General features: G+C 42.6%; 1 protein-coding gene across 1 annotated transcript in view; it reads left to right on the top strand.

The window, feature by feature from the left end:
- The window catches only part of LOC124607041 (DNA polymerase delta subunit 2), a 108,842-nt gene that overhangs the window by 40,911 nt on the left and 48,232 nt on the right, over window positions 1–19,699 (top strand). Inside the window, exon 3 of the mRNA XM_047139215.1 lies at window positions 10,405–10,652. Coding sequence (XP_046995171.1) covers window positions 10,405–10,652 — 248 coding nt within the window. The remainder of the gene's footprint in view (window positions 1–10,404; window positions 10,653–19,699) is intronic.

The following is a 19,699-nucleotide window of genomic DNA, read 5'->3' as shown; positions in this document are numbered from 1 at the left end:
TCTGAGGGCAAACGATCAGGTGTATAAGGTGGGTTCAGAATGAATTACTAACCTAACTTCTGAATAGTGTTTTCTGTCAGTCTAGCAGAATTGGGCAGGCATTATCATGGAGTAGCATCACTTCACGCAGTCTAGATCGTTGTTCTTGGATTGCGTCTCTGTTGCTGACAATAAATGTCAGCAGTGATGGTTACACATCGGGGAAGCAATTAGTAGTAAATCACGCTGTTGCTCTTCCGTCAGCTGCATAACATTATCTTTTCTGGATACACGCAGGTCTTTGTACAGGGAATTGCTACTTTGTTTGGCTTCAACTGTTCCTTTCTTTTCTTAATGTGAGCGTGAAGATATCAGTCACCAGTAAAGATACAGAATAGGACATGATGAGCAAGCAGAGATGCTAGTATGCCCATCCACTGATTTTTTTGTGATTTTGTCTTGGAGCATTCAGTACAAATACACTCAATTTCTGAATCTCACCCATTGCACGCAAATATTGCATCATGGTGGAATGACATCATTTCATCACATTTGTCTGTTCTCGAGTACATAGATATGGATCATTGTGGATTAATGAATTTAAATGATCTTCATCAAACTCCAGAAGTCTTCCTGAATGTGGAGAGTCACTAATGTCAAAATGATACTCCTTAAAATGAGAAAACTAGTTTCTTGTCACGTTCTGACCAGTGGCGTTATCAGCATACAGGACGCAAATGTTTCTGCCTGCTTCTGCTACTGTGCCCTTCTGTTGAACCTCCTTGCGGGTCCAGGGGTAAGAATAGCCCCGAGGTATTCCTGCCTGTCGTAAGAGGCAGCTAATAGGAGTCTCACACGTTTCGACCATTATGTGATGGTCCCCTGTAGGGTTTGACCTTCATTCTTCAAAATTTTTCCGAAGAGCGAGCCAAGGGGGAAGGGTGCCTTACGTGGTGTATTGTGTCCATCATGCCTTGAGATCTGTTGCCCGCTTTTTTGTCGTCGCATTGTAGTCCCGCTCATTCTCCACCTCTTGGGTGAGGACCCCTTCCTGGGTGCATTTTCCACCATGCACTATGCAGTGTTGCTTTCTGTGCTGATGATGACCATGGACTAGTTTGCAGCATGGTAGCCAGTCCGTTGTGGTGGGGCCTCCATGCACCCTGTTGTTTGTAGCCCCCTGACAACACAGGGGTCACTTTGCTGATGCCTGCACCGTTAACTCCCTATGTATGCCAAGGAGTAGATGCCTGTCACCCAGGGGCATTGGGACGCCTGGCAATGGCCATCCTGCCAGGTGGCCTTTGCTGCGGCTGGGTGGCGCCCATGGGGAGGCCCCCTGGTTGGAGTGGGCGGCATCTGGGCAGATGATGCACGATGAAGCGTACCATCACTTGCTGGTGATCAAACACCAGCAGTCTCTAAACGTTCTAAGTCTCAGTACAACGCTAATGGAAGTACGACCCTAAACCATTCCCCTCCCTGGCCACACCATGGGAGGAATGCCAGGCTAAGGATGACAGTGAACCTTATTCTTCCCGGTGCCTTATATGTATGAGAACTGATGGGGACGCCTTTGTTTAGATGAAGTCACAGTTTTTTGTAGACCATTTAGAGGACAAGTTTGGGGAGGTGGAGGGCTTGTCCAAAATGTGGTCAGGGTCAGTCTTGATAAAAACAGCATCCTCTACCCAGTTTTGGGCATTACTCACTTGTGACAAGCTGGGGGATGTTCCTGTTACCATCACACCCCATAAGGGCTTAAATATGGTCCAGGGTATCATATTCCACAGGGACCTTCTTTTGCAGTCTGGCGACAAGCTGTGCGCCAACTTAGAGTGACAAGGCATTCATTTTGTCCGATGTGTCCATCAGAGTCCGAGGAGTAATCAGGTTGCCTCCGGTGCCTTCATATTGGGCTTCGAGGGTGACACATTGCCCAAGAACGTCAAGGTGATGGTCTACCACTGTGATGTAAAGTCATATATCCCTCCCCTTACGTGGTGCCCTGTGCTGGAAGTTCAGCCATATGTCTTCCTGCTGTGCTTCCAGCCTCACATGTCGAGATTGTAGACATCCATAACATCCCAATACTCCACGTGCCCCACCTCTCATCTGTGTCAGTTGTGGAGAGCAGCATTCCCCTCGCTTGCCGGACTGTAGGATTTTACAGTGTGATAGGCAAATCATGGAACACAAGACCCTGGAATGACTGACCTACACTGAGGGCAAGAGGAAATTTGAGTGTCTACATCGTATGGCTATGACCTACTCGTACGCCGCCACTAAGAGAACAGTTGTAGACCCATCTGTTCCGCGAATTTCGGTTGGCTCTCCAAGCTGGAAGACTACATCTGCCCCCTTGATGGTGGGGACCCTTCCCTCCCTGCACTGCTCCCCCAACCATCGGCGACACCAGTCCCCACTTCTCAGTCGGAGAAGCGTGTCTTCTTTGGGACCTCTCACTAGGAAGGGGCCCCTTGCATCCCTGCCTCCCCAGGTCTCTGATAGTGAGAAAGATGACTCCCGGCAGTGGCTGAAGTGTCCAAAAGTAGCTGGTCGTAGGGCTTCATGATCATCTTCAGTCCCGGAGACTGAATCGGTCAAGCCCTCCCGGCTGTGGCACCCACACCACCGCTACCTTCAAGCTTTACTTCTGAGTATGAGGTGGAGATTGTGGTGTCTGCTGAGGACCTAGATCTCGCCATATTCTCAGACAGCATGGATACAGACAGCTCAGGAAATAAATCAGCGGCAGCAGGTGACCCTGAGGTGGAGACTGCCCCATTGAATGTTCCATGCCTTCCCAGCCTCACGATCACATCATCCTCCAGTGGAATTGCAGCAGTTTTTCCACCGCCTACCTGAGCTACGGCAACTGCGAAGCTTTACACCTGATTTCTGCATTGCCCCCCAGGAAACATGGTTCCCGGCAATACGGAACCCTGCTCTCCACGACTAGAAGGGATATTACAGGAACCGTAGCGACCATAATAGAGTGGCAGGTGGAGTTTGCGTTTATGTCCTGAACTCAGTTTGCAGTGAACCTGTGCCCCTTCAAACCCCTCTTGAAGCTGTGGCTGTCAGGATAAGGACAATGCAGGAAATAACTGTCTGCAATGTATATCTTCCTCCAGATGGTGCAGTACCCCTGACCACATTGGCTCCACTGATTGATCAACTCCCTAAACTTTCCCTATTTTTGGGAGATTTTAACACTCATAACCCCTTGTGAGGTGGGCACCGTTCTTACTGGCTGAGGCAGAGATGTTGAAACTTTACTGTCACAACTCGACCTCTGCCTCTTAAATACAGGTGCCCCCCCCACATTTCAGTGTGGCACATGGCACATATTTGGCCATTGATATCTCTGTTTGCAGTCCTGGCATTCTCCCATCTGTCCACTGGAGAGCATGTGATGAGCTATGTGGTAGTGACCACTTCCCATCTTCCTGTCACTGCCCCAGCGGCAGGCCCACGGACGCTTGCTTAGATGGGCTTTAAACAAGGCGAATTGGGAAACTTTCTCCACTGCTGTCACCGTTCAGTGTCCTCCACATGGGAACATAGGTGTGATGGTTGAGCAGGTGACTACAACAATCCTTTCTGTGGCAGAAACTATGATCCCTCGCTCTTTGGGTGCCCCCAGCGAAAGGCAGTTGCTTGATGGTCACCGGAAGTCGCTGAAGCAATTAAGGAGTGTTGACGACCTCTACAGCGGCATATGCGGCACACTTCCCTGGGGAGCCCTCATAGCCTTTAAACGGCTCCATGCTTGGGTTCACCAACTTCGATTGCCAAGCACTTTGCTGAGCACTATGCTCGAGCCTCTGCATTGGAGAATCACTCCTCAGCCTTTCACACTCTCAAATGGCGGCTGGAGGGGAAAGTGATTTCGTTCACTACATGCCACAATGAATCCTATAATGCCCCATTTACAGAGTGGGAGCTCCTCAGTGCCCTGCAACATTGCCCCGACATGGATCCTGGGCCATATTGGATCCACAGTCAGATGATTAAACATTTCTCATCTGACTACAAGCCCATCACATCATCATCTTCAACTGGATCTGGTGTCATGGCATCTTTCCATCGCAATGGCAGGAGAGCACCATCATTACGGTGCTTAAACCCGGTAAAGACCTGCTTGATGTAGATAGCTATTGGCCCATCAGCCTCACCAACGTTCTTTGTAAGCTACTGTAACATATGGTGTGTCAGCGGTTAGGTTGGGTCATGCAGTCACGTGGCCTACTGGCTCCATGTCGGGGCAGCTTCCGCCAGTGTCGCTTCACCACTGATACTCTTGTGTCCCTCGATTCTGCCATCCGCACAGCCTTTTCCAGATGCCAACACCTGGTTGCTGTCTTTTTTGATTTACGAAAAGTGTATGACACCACCTGGCGACATCATACCCTTGCCACATTATATGAGGCCCACTCCCGATTTTTATCCAAAATTTCCTGTTGCTTCGTACTTTCCATGTCCAAGTTGGTGCCTCCCATAGTTCCATCCATATCCAGGAAAATGGAGTCCCGCAGGGCTCTATTGAGTGTGTCTCTATTTCTAGTGGCCAGCTGCTGTAGGGCCGGCCGTCTCACCTACTGTGTGTGCTGATGACTTCTGTATTTCTTACTGCTCTTCCACTACTGGTGTTGCTGAGCGGCGCCTACAGGGAGCCATTCACATGGCGAGTCATGGGTTCTAGCCCACAGCTTCCAGTTTTCAGCTGTGAAGTCGTGTGTCATGCACTTCTGTCGGCGTCGTACCATTCATCTGGAACAAGAACTTTACCTTACTGACGATCCACACACTGTAGTGGAGGCATATACATTCTTAGGATTGGTTTTTGCTGTCCGATTGACTTGGCTACCTCACCTTCGTCAGCTTAAGCGGAAATGCTGGCAGCACCTCAATGCCCTCTGCTGCCTGAGCAACACCAACTGGGGTGCAGATCGCTCTACGCTGCTGCAGCTCTACAGAGCCCTTGTTCAAACCTGCCTTGACTACGGGAGTGTGGTTTATGGTTTGGTGGCGTCCCTTGGCACTGCGTTTATTTGAGCCAGTGCACCACTGTGGCAATCGCCTACCGACAGGTTCTTTCAGAACGAGTCCAGTGACCAGTGTACTGTTGGAGGATGGAGTTAGGCATGCACAACTGCTGGCCAGTTACATTGCACATGTTTGTAGTTCTCCTGCGCATCCGAATTAGTCTCCTTTTCCCACCCGCAGCAGCCCATCTCCCACATCGGCGGCTCAGGTCAGGGCTAACGATTCTGTCTGAACTGGAGTCCTTCCCTTTACCACCTATACTTGAGGTCCACTACGTACACCTCCATGGTTTACACCTTTCCGTGGCTTCGCCTGGACTGTTCTTCGCCCTAAGGACTGTTAACCCTGCGACTCTTCGCTGTCACTTCCTCTCGATTCTCGACATGTACCGGGGCCATGAAGTGGTTTACATTGATGGCTCGATAGCCAATGGTCACGTTCGCTTCAGAGCTGGTGGCCATATTTCCTGCTCTTGAGCACATTCACTCATGCCCAGGCGAGTCATTTCTCCTGCGTATTGACTCCTTGAGCAGCCTACAAGCTATTGACCAGTGCTACTCTCGTCATCCTTTGGTAGGGAGCATCCAGGAGTCCATCTATGCCCTGGAACGGTCCAGTCGTTCAGTGGTGTTTGTCTGGACCCCACGTCACTTTGGAATCCCAGGCAATGAACTTGCCGACAGGCTGGCCAAACAGGCTATGTTGAAACTGCTTCTGGAGATGGGCATCTCTGAACCTGACCTGCGTTCTGACTTACGCCGCAGAGTTTTTCGGCTTTGGGAGACAAAATGGCGTAACAGTATGCACAACAAACTGCGTGTCATTAAGAAGACTATGAATGTGTGGAAGTCTTCCATGCGGGGCCCTCGCAGGGAATCAGTTGTCCTCTGTTGGCTCCGCTTTGGCCATACTTGGGCAACCTGTGGTTACCTCCTGCACCGTGAAGACCCGCCTCAGTGTCGGTGCGGCGCCCGGTTGACAGTGGCCCATCTTCTGGTGCACTGTCCCACTTTGATTGCCCAGCGACAGAATCTTGGGTTACCGGACTTGTTGCCACTAATTTTATCTGGAAACGCCTCATTGGCTAATTTAGTTTTACGTTTTATTTGTGAGGGTGGGTTTTATCATTTGATCTAAGTTTTAGCGCATGTCCTTTGTCCCTCTGTGTCCTCCACACTAGTGTTTTTAGGGGTGGAGGTTTTAATGTGTTGCAGAGTGGCTGGCTTCTCCTTTTTATTCTCATGGGCAACCAGCCATGGTCATCTGCTTTGTTGTGTTATTCTCTTCATCCCATTTCTTGCATTTGTGTGTTTTCTTGTTCCCCTTTTGTCCATTTACATGTTTGTTGCCCTTCATCGTTCTTGTGATTTTTCCTTTCATTCCATTTTGTGTTGGCTGTCTTGTTTGTTTTATTCTCACACTTGCGGCATTGTTTTATTCGGAAGAAGGGACTGATGACCTCATAGTTTGGTCCCTTCCCCCCCTCTTTTAGTCCAACCAACCTACCTCTGTTGAACTCAAAGCAGAAGAATACGCCAGAAATGTTCCAATTTCTCCACTTAGCACTACGTTTTCTAGTGTCCACAGCTCTGCCCATTTCTCCAAATGACAATATGTAAACTCAAGTAACAATAAAAACTGACAGTCGATAAATAAACCCGTAGCAACTGGAAAACCAAAATATAAAACGAAAACACTACAAACTTAATGCAACAATCCAATAAGTCCATTCTAGTCTCATCACAGAACAGTGGCAAAAGTCTTTTTGTTGTTCACATGCTGCTTTTGTGCTATTCCTAGATATAGTAATTCAAAGATATTAATCCTCAACAGCTGTTGTTTTCCTTCTACGACCACAACCTTGCTGTCTAGCGACAATATGTCTTTCATTGTATCATTTCGACAACTTAGATATTGCAATTTGACTTACACTAAGTTCTCTTGCTGCATATTGCTGTGAATGTTTCTCCTGCAGAGGAGTTACTCCACGACTGTCTTCCTCCACTGTTACCAACTGTGCCACGTCTACCCATGTCTACGCAATGTCGTATAATATGTTTACAATCTCTGACATGCAGCACACACACTTTCTATTGAGTAATGTGTACTTCAGCCCTGTCTGTTGACATGTGAGTAAACCTACATGGTTATGACTTGTGTAAATGTGAGGATAATGTGATGTATGTGTCACTAATAGTGGAAGTGTTATAGTGTTTACTGTTTGTATGTGTTCACGGGATCTCGAAAACTAGTGACTCAGTTATGAGAAGAGGTATGTGAAATTAACTTTGAGCTTACTACTTCATGTTTCAACATAGTGTCACTGTTCTGTCTTACAATTTTGTGAGGGAGAAACTTTGCCACATTTTAATTTTAAAAAATGATGTAGAGAGTGATTATGTATTTTTATAAGGCCCAGAATCCCTTTCAGCCTGTTTGCTTATCAGGCAAACATTCATGGTATACTCCAAATAAATTTAAACACTACACTGTTGATATAGATATCTTGTTTCCCTCTTCAAATTATGTGGGTGGAAGGCACGTTTTTCGTTTTTCAGTGTGTTTGAGGCTCATCTTGTATGTAATATTCTTGTGATGGGTGTTATTCAACTCTCTTACAAAGCATCCAGTAGGAAGTTCATACTTTATTTCAGGCTCATCCAAGTCTCATGGCAATCTTATGAGAAGGGAAATTGCTACACACACACACACACACACACACACACACACACACACACAAATGCAGCTCACACACACGACTGCAGTCTCAGGCAACTGAAACCACACTGCAGTTGAGTTTTGTGTGTGTGTGTGTGTGTGTGTGTGTGTGTGTGTGTGTGTGTGTGTCTATTGTTGACGAAGGCAATAATGGCCGAAAGCTTTAATTGTGAGTCTTTTTTTGTGCCTATCTGCTACTCAGCATGTCTACTATGTGGTGAGTAGCAACTTTTATTCTCATAATATTGTTACATTCCGTCCTGGATTTTCCGTTGTTTGATCCATGGTAATCTTGTAGATCAATCTCTTCATTACTCCTGTCTTTGGATAAACTTGATATGACACAGAATAATTCACACCACATGCTACATCTGCTAATGTGAAGAAAATGCCCAAAAGCCTTTTAGTTGTTAGGTGACTTGATAAATAAGTAGCACACCGTTTGTCATGTTATAAAACATGATCATGTCAGATCTTCCTGAGTCAGGATCATTGTTTATTGAATGGCACATAGAAAAGACTATGAGACATTTTGTTTCCTTCAGCTTACTGACATACAAACACTATTAGATTAGTTCTGCTGATAAATAGCAGGTGTCACCTATAATATTTCTCCACATTTTCAGTTGCCTTCACCAACCAAAGAACAGCATGTGAGGGAACACTGTGACCTTTCTCATGGTTTGAAAGATTGTGAACATCATTGTCTTTTCTGTAATAAATGGCTTCTTTATAGAAATAATTTGTGCATTTGCACTGTATTTTCAAACCATATTTTGCTAATACGTTTGGCATATGCATTCTAAACTCACAATTTCCATGGAAAGGTACATGCTCATTTGCACCTACAGAGTAGCAAGTTGGCTTTATTCAGTGAAACACAAAAAGATTTGTGAAATTGTTGCTGACTTCTCTACTTTCTTTCCTCCCGATCATCTGGGTTGTCAAATTGTAATGCAGATGATAATAAAAAAGAAAATCTTTTTTTAGTAACAGTGCATCTGCAAATGTCACAACCTGTTTCATCAGTTGCAGACAAGCAGGAAACCAATTCTGCTTCCTGATCTGAAAATATCTGAGTACACTGATAGCCCAATTAATGTCTTCAGTTCAGTGACATCAACATCTATGCAAATAAAGGGAAGGCCAACATTCACCTTCAGCAGACCTATGTGTGGCCCAAAGACGCACGTAACAGAATACGGTATTAAGTAGCTTTTGAACCCAGGCTCTTCTTCAGGCAGAAAGTGTGCAGATGCCCCCCCCCCCCCCCCTCTCCCAATGTACTTTTGTGCCCTTGGCAATATTTGACATCAACGTCTTGTAGGAAGGATAAGTGACCATATGCATATTGTACTCTGTGCTTGCATGTTTTCAGATTTGTCGATAGAATGATTTTGTCTGGGATACCTTGGGTAAAGAACAGATTCCTTACCTCCAAAATAGCATTGTTTCCTTAGGACTTTTTGCCATCTGTTACAGTCCAAGCATTTGCAGTATGATGTTGCATTTCCCTGTTATGTTAGTTGGCAGCTTCTGTTATCTTCTTTGAAAACGTCTATTCTTACTAAAAAAGGAAGCTTGTCCCATCTTCATCACTTTTTATTCCCCTTCTCCAAAATAGTATTGGGATAACTAAATATCTCCAAATCAGGGTGATTATTGCTATTGTGAAAGTCTTCATCTGAGAATTCATTGAGTCATTCTTGAGCATACACATCTGTTGTATGTAAAACACAGTACATGGAATGTCCAGTGTTGCCTGCCATGGAGAAACGGTAACATTCAACAAAAACATGACACGGAAACACTGTGGTATGTGTGTGAGACTTCTCTAGGTTCAAGAAAGTTCAATAACAGTGCATGCGTTCTGGGACATGTAGCTTGCTGTCCAGAAGGAAGGTACGTGGAAAAGTCTACTTCGCTTTGCAGGGGATGTGAAATATGACGAGACAAAGGATCGTAGCAGTGTGAGAGATGGTCTATAGTCCGTCAGTGTTAAGCATTTTGAGGCAATAATAATACGACTCAGTTGACATAACTGAAAAATGATTGATTGTGGAAATTTCAAAACAGTTGTCTCGTTGAATACTTGTGATTCAGGGCACTTTAAGTTACTGCTGCCCAGATTCGATTTACTCCCACACTATCATTCCTAACATGAATAGAAGAACATAGTGCAAGAGTGATAAATAATTTGCTTTTAAATCCCATTACATACTTTACTGAAGATGGGGGGGGGGGGGGGGGTCGCATGCGTGCCCCCAGATGTCCCCCCCCCCCCCCCCCCCCCCCAATACACTAGCCTTGATCTTATTATTAGTTTCTGTAAATAGCGTTCTTTCTCAAAATAGTATAAAATTGTTATAGTCATTGTTGAACATATTTTTTAGTTAGTATTTAACACAGCTTGGGCATGTTACAGCTAGGAAAACAATATGAATGATGAAAAGTAAAACAGTATCATCATTGCTGGACCATTCATAACTGTATGTATCCAGTGAGCCAGATATCATGCTTAGAAGTAGTTGGTTATGAAACTGAGTGCCAACTAATTATAATTTACTTTCCTCTCTCAGTTATTGGTGTGTCATTTTTTTCTTAACTGTGTCTTGGAGACTCATCATTTACATCTTATTGTTCTGTTCTATACAGCTACAACTTGTACCACAGCCATCACGAACAAATTATGTGAGTGAAGATGATGAGCTAATATTGGAAGATGAACTGCAGAGGATCAGATTAATTGGCAGTATCAGCCCCCATTATGTTGTTACTGGAGTGGTGTGTGCTGTTTTAGGACACGAAAGTGAGGATGGAAAATTTTTAGTGGAAGACTATTGTTGGCCAGGGCTAGCCTCATCAGTGGAAAGGCCTTTGTCCAGCACCCCAGCTGAAAAAAGGTATTCATTCTGCTTTTGAAAGTAAAATAATGATACAGTTTCTTTGTTGGGTTAATGTGAAAACTGAATTTTTTCTGCCTGTAAAAATATGTAATTGTGAAGTACACTGAGGTGGAAAAGTCATGGGATAGGAATATGCACATATACAGATGGCGGTAGTATCATGTACACAAGACAAAAGAATAGTGCGTTGGTGGAGCTGTCATTTTTACATAGATGATTTATGTGAAAAGGTTTCTAATGTGATAATGGTCACATGACTGGAATTAACAGGTTTTGAATGCGGAATGGTAATAGGAACTAGAGCATGGGACACTCCATTTTGGAAATTGTTAAATTTCAGGCATTCTCTCTCACCATGGACTACACAGTGACCAAAGGCCTTCACTTATTCACCGGGTCCAGCGGTGTTTGTGTAAAATTGTCAGTGCTAACAGACAAGCAATACTGCGTTAAATAACAGCAGAAATCAATGTGGAATGTACAATGAACATATCCGTTAGGACAGTGGGTGAAATGTAGTGTTAATGGGCTATGGCACAGTTGACTGACCTTGAGTGCCTTTGCTAAGACCATAACATTGCCTGCAACACCTCTCCTGGACTTGTGACTGTACTGGTGGTACTCTAGACAACCAGATAAATTTGGCCTGGTCAGATGAGTCCCAATTTCACTTAAAATAGTTGATTGTAGGGTTAGTGTGTTTCATGGACGCCACGAAGCCATGGACTTGGGTTGTCAATAAGGCATTGTGCAAGCTGGTTGTGGCTCCATAATGATGTGGGATGGGTTTACATGTAATGAATTGGGTCCTCTGGTCCAACTGAACTGATCATTAACTGGAAATGGCTGTGTTCGTCCACTTGAGGAGACCATTTGCAGCCATTCATGTTCCCTTACAGTGATGCAATTTTTATGGATGACGGTGTGCCATGTCACTGAACCACAGTTGTTCGCGACTTGTCTGGAGAACATTGTGGATAGTTTGAGCGACAGACGTGAATCTTATTGAACACTTACGGGACATAATCGAGAGGTCAGTTTGTCCACAAAATCCTGCACTGGCAACATTTTCACAATTACGGACGGCTGTAGAGACAGTATGGCTCAGCAGGGTGTGTACGTGGACAAGGAAAAAAAAATCTTGGAATTTTCCCTTGTCAACATTTGAATGGTTATGGTTTTATATACGGGCATACAATTTCCCGGCACTTTAGGAAACAAAACTCATGGAAAAAGACACGTTTTGGAAATAATCTTTGATGTGCAGCAATATGTACGCTGTGTATTTTCATATTACGAAAGCATACATTGGAATTCCACCAAACACCGCATGTTACTTTCTGAATCATTGAAAGCAAGGTTCTGATGCGCTTTTGTAAGGCGTTTAAAAATCAAAGCTTTCACATATAGTATTGTTCTCAAGCTGCAAGAGAAGCTAAGCTTTTGCATATACTGTTGATCTTTTTTGCGCGTGTTACACTTATAAGATATATCACACAAATATGTCAGTAAAAATTTTAATAATGACATAAATGTCTGATCTTCAGGGTTTGAAATTCTTCTAAATGGCTCGTCATCAAAGAGTTGATGGTACATTCGTGCACATAGTTCAACTTACGTAAAGGGATATGTTCTTTGAAAGTAACGCTTTTCAAACCACTATTCGCAATATTTTCCCATGACCTGTTAGAAATAGGTTCGTTTCAGCATTTGCCAGAGAGCGCAGATAGCAGGCGACACCGTGCTTGGGTAGCTATCATGACGTAGGAAGCCCGTATGTATGTTTGTATAAAACATTGAAAGACCATACATTATGTTATAAAAGATACTAGATATTAGAGGATACTGGATACTGCAAGAGCATTGGAATTTCGTGAACCATATTAAAATGTGCACATTTAAAGTGCATACTTGAAGTGCACATTCGTATGTCCCGATTCCCAATGAAGTAGACCTCGACCTGATATTAAGCTTTTCAGTGTGGTTTTCGGGATGTAAATTTTCTTGGAGCACCAGTACTGTTTTATATCACGTTTGGTTCTTTATTATGGCTTAATGCCATACGTGCTAGAAAATGAAAACGTGCACTTGAAATGCAGCGAACAGTTGAAACTAGCCAGTACTGTGGAATTAAACGTTCCGTTTCAAATACATTGACTGCCTCTGCGGAAATGGTTAACAAAAGTCAAATTTCTTTAGCAGACAGACAAAAATGACGTCATTGTTCCGCAAGGCGATTAATGCTTGACCCTCAGAAAGGTGAAAATAAAATAAAATCTGAAACCGAGGGAAACATTCCACGTGGGAAAAATATATCTATAACAAAGATGATGTAACTTACCAAACGAAAGCATTGGCATGTTGTTAGACACGTGTGTCTATCAACATGCCAACGCTTTCGTTTGGTAAGTTACATCATCTTTGTTTTGAGATATAAAATTATATATAGGGTATATAAAACCAATACTGACGAACTAAGCAAGAAATTACACATTTCTTCAATCCTTAGCTCCTAGCATTTTTTTCTCTAATCTTGCTACAGCTTTACATGGTGTGTTTTCCTTTCTGCGAAAGAATCTATTACCTCATCGAAGTTCGTCAAACATTTTGCTACATGCAAAATCTAAATGTTGTTATCTAATACTGAAAAAGCTATTAATACAAATAATACCGAAGACTGGTGTGGTTTCTCAATCTGATTACGTCTATTTTGTCACTGTGTGCTAGATAAAACAAAATAGGCCTTTTTAATATGGCAGCACTTTTGTAACAAACCAAATAAACGAGACTGTCTTGGCACAAATTGCCACTTTCATAACACGACAGAATAGAATCCACGAAGTACCAATATCAAATGCCTATTAGGCCTACTACAAGCAAAAAGCTTTATGTTAGGAAATAGTTTCACATTTCATTCATAGACACCAGCTTCTCAAGCATGAGATTGAAAAGTAGTGTTACGAAATTTTTATATAAATTTGGAATCGTCTTATTCTTCCATGATTTGTGTGATGTCCCCATTTCTTCTCCTTCCTCGTTCTAACAATCTTATCATCACCAATTCTGTAGCTATTGCTGCCATTGTCAAAATTTGTTTGCCCATTAACTTCACTAACCCTGCCAGAATCACAGGTTTAGTTATCCGGTGATTATTTTCCAGTTAGGCGGTATTATGTGTTCGAACAACACGTTTTCCGCGTTACTTCCATAATAGAACTTACGCGGCTGCTAGCCAGGGACTACTACTGGTCCTTACTAGTGTAGTGATCTGGCCAAAAATTTTCTGCCAAAGTTTCATTTTCTTGGATACACTGAGAAGATAATACGTAATCTTTCTCACCCGTCATTCCTGTCAGTCGTTTATTTCCGTTCTAGTAGTCTGAATTATAACAATGCTGATTATTCGCAAACCCAATCAACAACATAATCAGACAGCTATTGGCATTCATCTGTTCGGCTTTACTCCCTCAGCTCATATAGTCCCATCCCCTTTTGTCTGTGGAAAGTTTATTTCTAGATGTGACGAGGATTCTCCTGACAGAGACGTCACATAGACTATGCATGCATTCAAAAGTCAACTTATGAGTCATTCAGAAATCAACTTAAAATGTGTTCAAAAATGTTCAAAAACCAACAGGGAAGCATTTCAAAATCATTTGAATAATCGACATACAAACATGCACTGGATGCTACGCGCTTTGTAAAACAAGTTTTTTCCCTCAAGAATATGAATTTGGTGCCCCCTTTTCCCGGTAGCATCTAGCTGCTTGCTGCGACTGCTTGCACAGCCAACAGCACATTCCTGTAGCCAGAAGCGGGAGAATCTACTACTCAAACGCGACTCAACTGCGAATGCGCGTGAGCCCGCTTGTAACTGCTAAAATGAATCTAATATAAAAGCCTTTGACACATTTGCTGTTGGCAGCCGCTTGCGTGAGCACTGTGTGTCATTGTTGTATATGGCGCATTTCCTTTGTAATTTAAGTTATTTTTGATTTTATCCTCGTTTATGTTTTATTGTTGAAGTATTATTCTGCAGTAGCGGGATTCAGTAATATCCTTTGTTAGAGTATCGCTTCTTACTAGTCAACATTACAAAAATTTAACTGAAAACTAAAACAATGAAAAATTCCTGGAATTCTAAAAATATCCCGGGTTTTTTGTCTTCAGGTGTATAAATAGTAGTTGGAATGCTTATGACATATTTGTAGGTGCCTGAGAGAGTATTTTGGTACAGGTATTGGAACATTCTGCTCCTCAGAAAAAAAGCACAGTTCCTCATGCTTTTGCATGTATGTCAGGAATGTCAGTGGTATGCGTTATCAGATGAGTGTAACTAATTGTGCCTGCAGTTTCTCTTCCATAGGAATTGTTTGATGCTAGTGGGGGCTTCTGGCCTTTTCTTGCCACCCCCCTCCCCCAGTTCCACAATTCCTTTGGTTAAAGGGAGAATAGTCTCTGCCACAGTTGTATTTAAAAATTCCTAATTCATTTAAAAAAATCAAATTCCTAATTCATTAATCCCCCCCCCCCCCCCCCCCCTCATGAACCATGGACCTTGCCGTTGGTGGGGAGGCTTGTGCACTTCAGCGATACAAGTAGCCATACCGTAGGTTCAACCAAAACGGAGGGGTATCTGTTGAGAGGCCAGACAAACATGTGGTTCCTGAAGAGGGGCAACAGCCTTTTCAGTAGTTGCAGGGGCAACCGTCTGGATGATTGAGTGATCTGGCTCTGTAACATTAACCAAAATGGCATTACTGTGCTGGTACTGCGCACGGCTGAAAGCAAGGGGAAACTACAGGTGTAATTTTTCCTGAGGGCATGCAGCTTTACTGTATGGTTAAATGACGACGACGTCCTCTTGGGTAAAATATTCCAGGGGTAAAATGGTCCCCCATTCGGATCTCGGGGGAAAGGGGGGGGGGGGGCTACTTAGGCAGACGTCGTCAACAGGAGAAAGAAAACTGGCATTCTACGGATCTGAGCATGGAATGTCAGATCCCTTAGTCGGGTTGGTGGATTAGAAAATTAAAAAAGGGAAATGGATAGGTTAAAGTTGGATATAGTGGAAATTAGTGAAGTTTGATGGCAGGAGGAACAAGGAATATAGGGTTTTAAATAAAAAATCAGGTAGGTGTAATGCAGGAGTAGGTTTAATAATAAATAAAAAATAGGAGTGTGGGTAAGTTACTTCGAACAGCATAGTGAACGCGTTGTTGTAGCCAAGTTAGACACGACACCCATAGCTACCACAGTAGTACAAGTTTGTATGCCAACTAGTTCCGCAGATGATGAAAAGATTGAAGAAATGTATGATGAGATAAAAGAAATCATTCCGATAGTGAGGGGAGACGAAAATTTAATAGTCATGGGGGACTGGAATTTGATAGTAGGAAAATGAAGAGAAGGAGTAGTAGGTGAATATGAAATGGGTGTAAGGAGTGAAAGAGGAAGCCGCCTGGTAGAATTTTGCACAGACCATAACGTAATCATAGCTAACACTTGGTTTAAGAATCATGAAAGAAGGTTGTTTATGTGGAAGAGGCCTGGAGACACTGGAAGGTTACAGATAGATTATATAATGGTAAGACAAAGATTTAGGAAGTAGGTTTTAAATTCTAAGACATTTCCAGAAGTAGATGTGGACTCTGAGCACAATTTATTGGTTATGAACTGTAGACTAAAACTGAAGAAACTGCAAAAAGATTGGAATTTGGAGGAGATGGGACCTGGATAAACTGAAAGAAGCAGAGGTTATAAAGAGTTTCAGAGAGAGCATTAGGAAACGATTGACAAGAACGGGGGAAGGAAATACAGCAGGAGAAGAATGGGTTGCTTTGAGAGATGAAATAGGAAAGGCAGCAGAGTATCAAGTAGGGAAGAAGACAAGGGCTAGTAGAAATCCTTGGGTAACAGAAGAGATGTTGAATTTAATTGATGAAAGGAGAAAATATAAAAATGCAGTAAATGAAGCAGGCAAATGTCTCAAAAATGAGATTGACAGGAAGTGCAAAATGGCTAAGCAGGGATGGCTAGGGGACAAATGTAAGGATTTAGAGGCATATATCACTAGGGGTAAGATAAATACTGCCTACAGGAAAATTAAAGACACCTTTCGAGAAAAGAGAACCACTTGTATGAATGTCATGAGCTTGGTTGGAGAACCAGTTCTGAGCAAAGAAGGGAAAGCAAAAAAGTGGAAGGACTACATAGAGGATCTATACAAGGGCGATGTACTGGACGGCAATATTATGGAAATGGACAAAGACGGAGATGAAGATGAAATGGGAGATATGATACTGTGTGACGAGTTTGACAGAGCACTGAAAGACCTGAGTCAAAACAAGACCCGGGAGTAGACAACATTCATTTAAAACTACTAATAGCCTTGGGAGAGCCAGCCCTGACTAAACTCTACCATCTGATGAACATGTATGAGGCAGGTGAAATACCTTCAGACTTCAGGAAGAGTATAATAATTCCAATCTCAAAGAAAGCAGTGTTGACAGGTGTGAAAATTACCGAACTATCCTCTTAATAAGTCACAGTTGCAGAATACTGACACGAATTCTTTGCAGATGAATGGAAAAAATGGTAGAGGCCGATCTTGGGGAAGACAAGTTTGGATTCCGTAGAAATGTTGGAACATGTGAGGCAATACTGACCCTACGACTTATCTTAGAAGATAGGTTCAGGAAAGGCAAACCTATGTTTCTAGCATTTGTAGATTTAAAGAAATCTTTTGACAATATTGACTGGAATATTCTCTTTCAATATTGACTGGAATATTCTCTTTCTAATTCTGAAGGTGGTAGGCGTCTAATACAGGAAACAAAAGGCTATTTACAATTTGTACAGAATCAGATGACAGTTATAAGAGTTGAGGGGTATGAAAGGGAAGCAGTGGTTGGGAAGGGAGTGAGACATGGTTGTAGCCTATCCCCAATGTTGTTCAATCTGTATTTTGAGCAAGCAGTAAAGGAAACAAAAGAAAAATTCAGAGTAGGAATTAAAATCCATGGAGAAAAAATAAAAACTTTGAGGTTTGCTGACGACATTGTAATTCTGTCAGAGACAACAAAGGAACTGGAAGACTAGTTGAACGGAATGGACAGTGTCTTGAAAGAAGGATATAAGATGAACATCAACAAAAGCAAAACGAGGATAATGGAATGTAGTCGAATAAAATCAGGTGTTGCTGAGGGAATTAGATTAGGAAATGAGACATTTAAAGTATGAGAAGAGTTTTGCTATTTGGGGAGCAAAATAACTACTGATGATCGAAGTAGAGAGGATATAAAATGTAGACTGGCAATGGCAAGGAAAGCGTTACCAAAGAAGAGAAATTTGTTAACATTGAGTATAGATTTAAGTGTTGGGAAGTCTTTTCAATAGAAATTTGTATGGAGTGTAGCCATGTATGGAAGTGAAACATGTACAATAAATAGTTTAGACAATAAGAGAATAGAGGCTTTCGAAATGTGGTGCTACAGAAGAATGCTTAAAATTAGACGGATAGATCACATAACTAACGAGGAGGTTCTGAATAGAATTGGAGAGAAGAGGAATTTGTGGCACAACTTGACTAGAAGAAGGGATCAGTTGATAGGACATGTTCTGAGGCATCAAGGAATCACCAATTTAGTATTGGAGGGCAGCATGGAGGGTAAAAATCATAGAGTTAGACCAAGAGATGAATATCCTAAGCAGATTCAGAAGGAGGTTGGTTGCAGTAGGTACATGGAGATGAATCACCTTGCACGGGATAGGGCCGCCGGGAGAGTTGCGTGGAACGTCTCTGGACTGAAGATCATAACAACAATAATTCATTAATGGAGCAGGTTACAACTGTTGTTTTCAATCAGATTTCAGATGCACCTGGTGAAGGATCTACCAAGGGAATGGTCCAATAAAACATATCGAAACCTACCCTTAAATTTTTTTACACAGGAAGAAGACAACAAAAGAAATTCACAGCCAAAATTTTAGCTGCTAAGAAGCACTGCAAGTATTTTGAAAAAAAAAAAAAAATGTTGAAGTTACACATTATTGCTATGCGAAGAATAGCTTATAAGAATGGTTTGCACACTCTTGCCTGCCTAGCGCGCAACTTGGCAAAAATGGTGGAGTGGCAAAGTGGGATCAAATCCTGTTTAGACCACAACTTTTTCGCTATGATTTTGTAGCCGAGCATTCACTTCTCACAATGGTGGAGTGGCCATGAAAGATATGTGGTTCGGATTCCACGTTAAAACTGTAGGTCTCCATTTTCTGATTAGGTAACTGGGGAAGGTTAGGGACATGTAAATAGCTGCAGTGGTGTCCAGTTGAGAGACATGCAAAAGGCCTACCGGGTACACCAGACAGAATTCTCTTTTGTTCTTGCTTGTTAGCTTGTTTGCTCCGGTGAAATCCGGGCTTAAAATGTTTTTTGAATAACTTCATATTGACAGTCCAGTTCTTGCACATGCAAGTCTGATGAAAGTGGCTAGCAGAGAAAATAAAGTCATGGCAGTGTTTGATGTCACAGAAGACTTCCATCATTAAGGACTTGTAATTTGTTGAAATGAAATGTGTTTTGCAGTACTACATTTTATTATAATTCCTGTAGGCCATTCCTTATAATAATGTTTGAATGTCAAACATTTGACTATTAGTGAAAGTTTTCGTTGTTTATTCTCTGTAGTCATCACAGAAATGCGAAGTGTCGAATGAAAGACAAAAACAAACATTTTTCTGACACCAGGCACACTGGACAAAGGAAAAATTGATGAAGTCAGGCACTTTGCAGTAATCACTAGTTTTATTTAGACACAAATGGTCCCGGCCATTGTTCTGCGTATTGCGCTGCGTACCAGACATGCTTGATCAAATTCATGAAGCTTGGTGAAGAAAACTGGTAATGCACAAATGAGTGGAGCTTAAGAATACTGTCCCACTGATAAACCTGAAATGAGAGAGGGGTATCGGAAATTATGTTGTCTGATAATTTCCTGAAAAATGCTTTCCACTCTCAAAAAAAAATTCTTTATCGAGTGGTT

The sequence above is a fragment of the Schistocerca americana genome, chromosome 3 (genome assembly GCF_021461395.2).
Source record: "Schistocerca americana isolate TAMUIC-IGC-003095 chromosome 3, iqSchAmer2.1, whole genome shotgun sequence".
In the NCBI taxonomy this organism is placed as follows: Eukaryota; Metazoa; Arthropoda; class Insecta; order Orthoptera; family Acrididae; genus Schistocerca; species Schistocerca americana.
The sequence above is the reverse complement of the archived record's forward strand: the minus strand, read 5'-3'. Positions and strand labels throughout refer to the sequence as shown.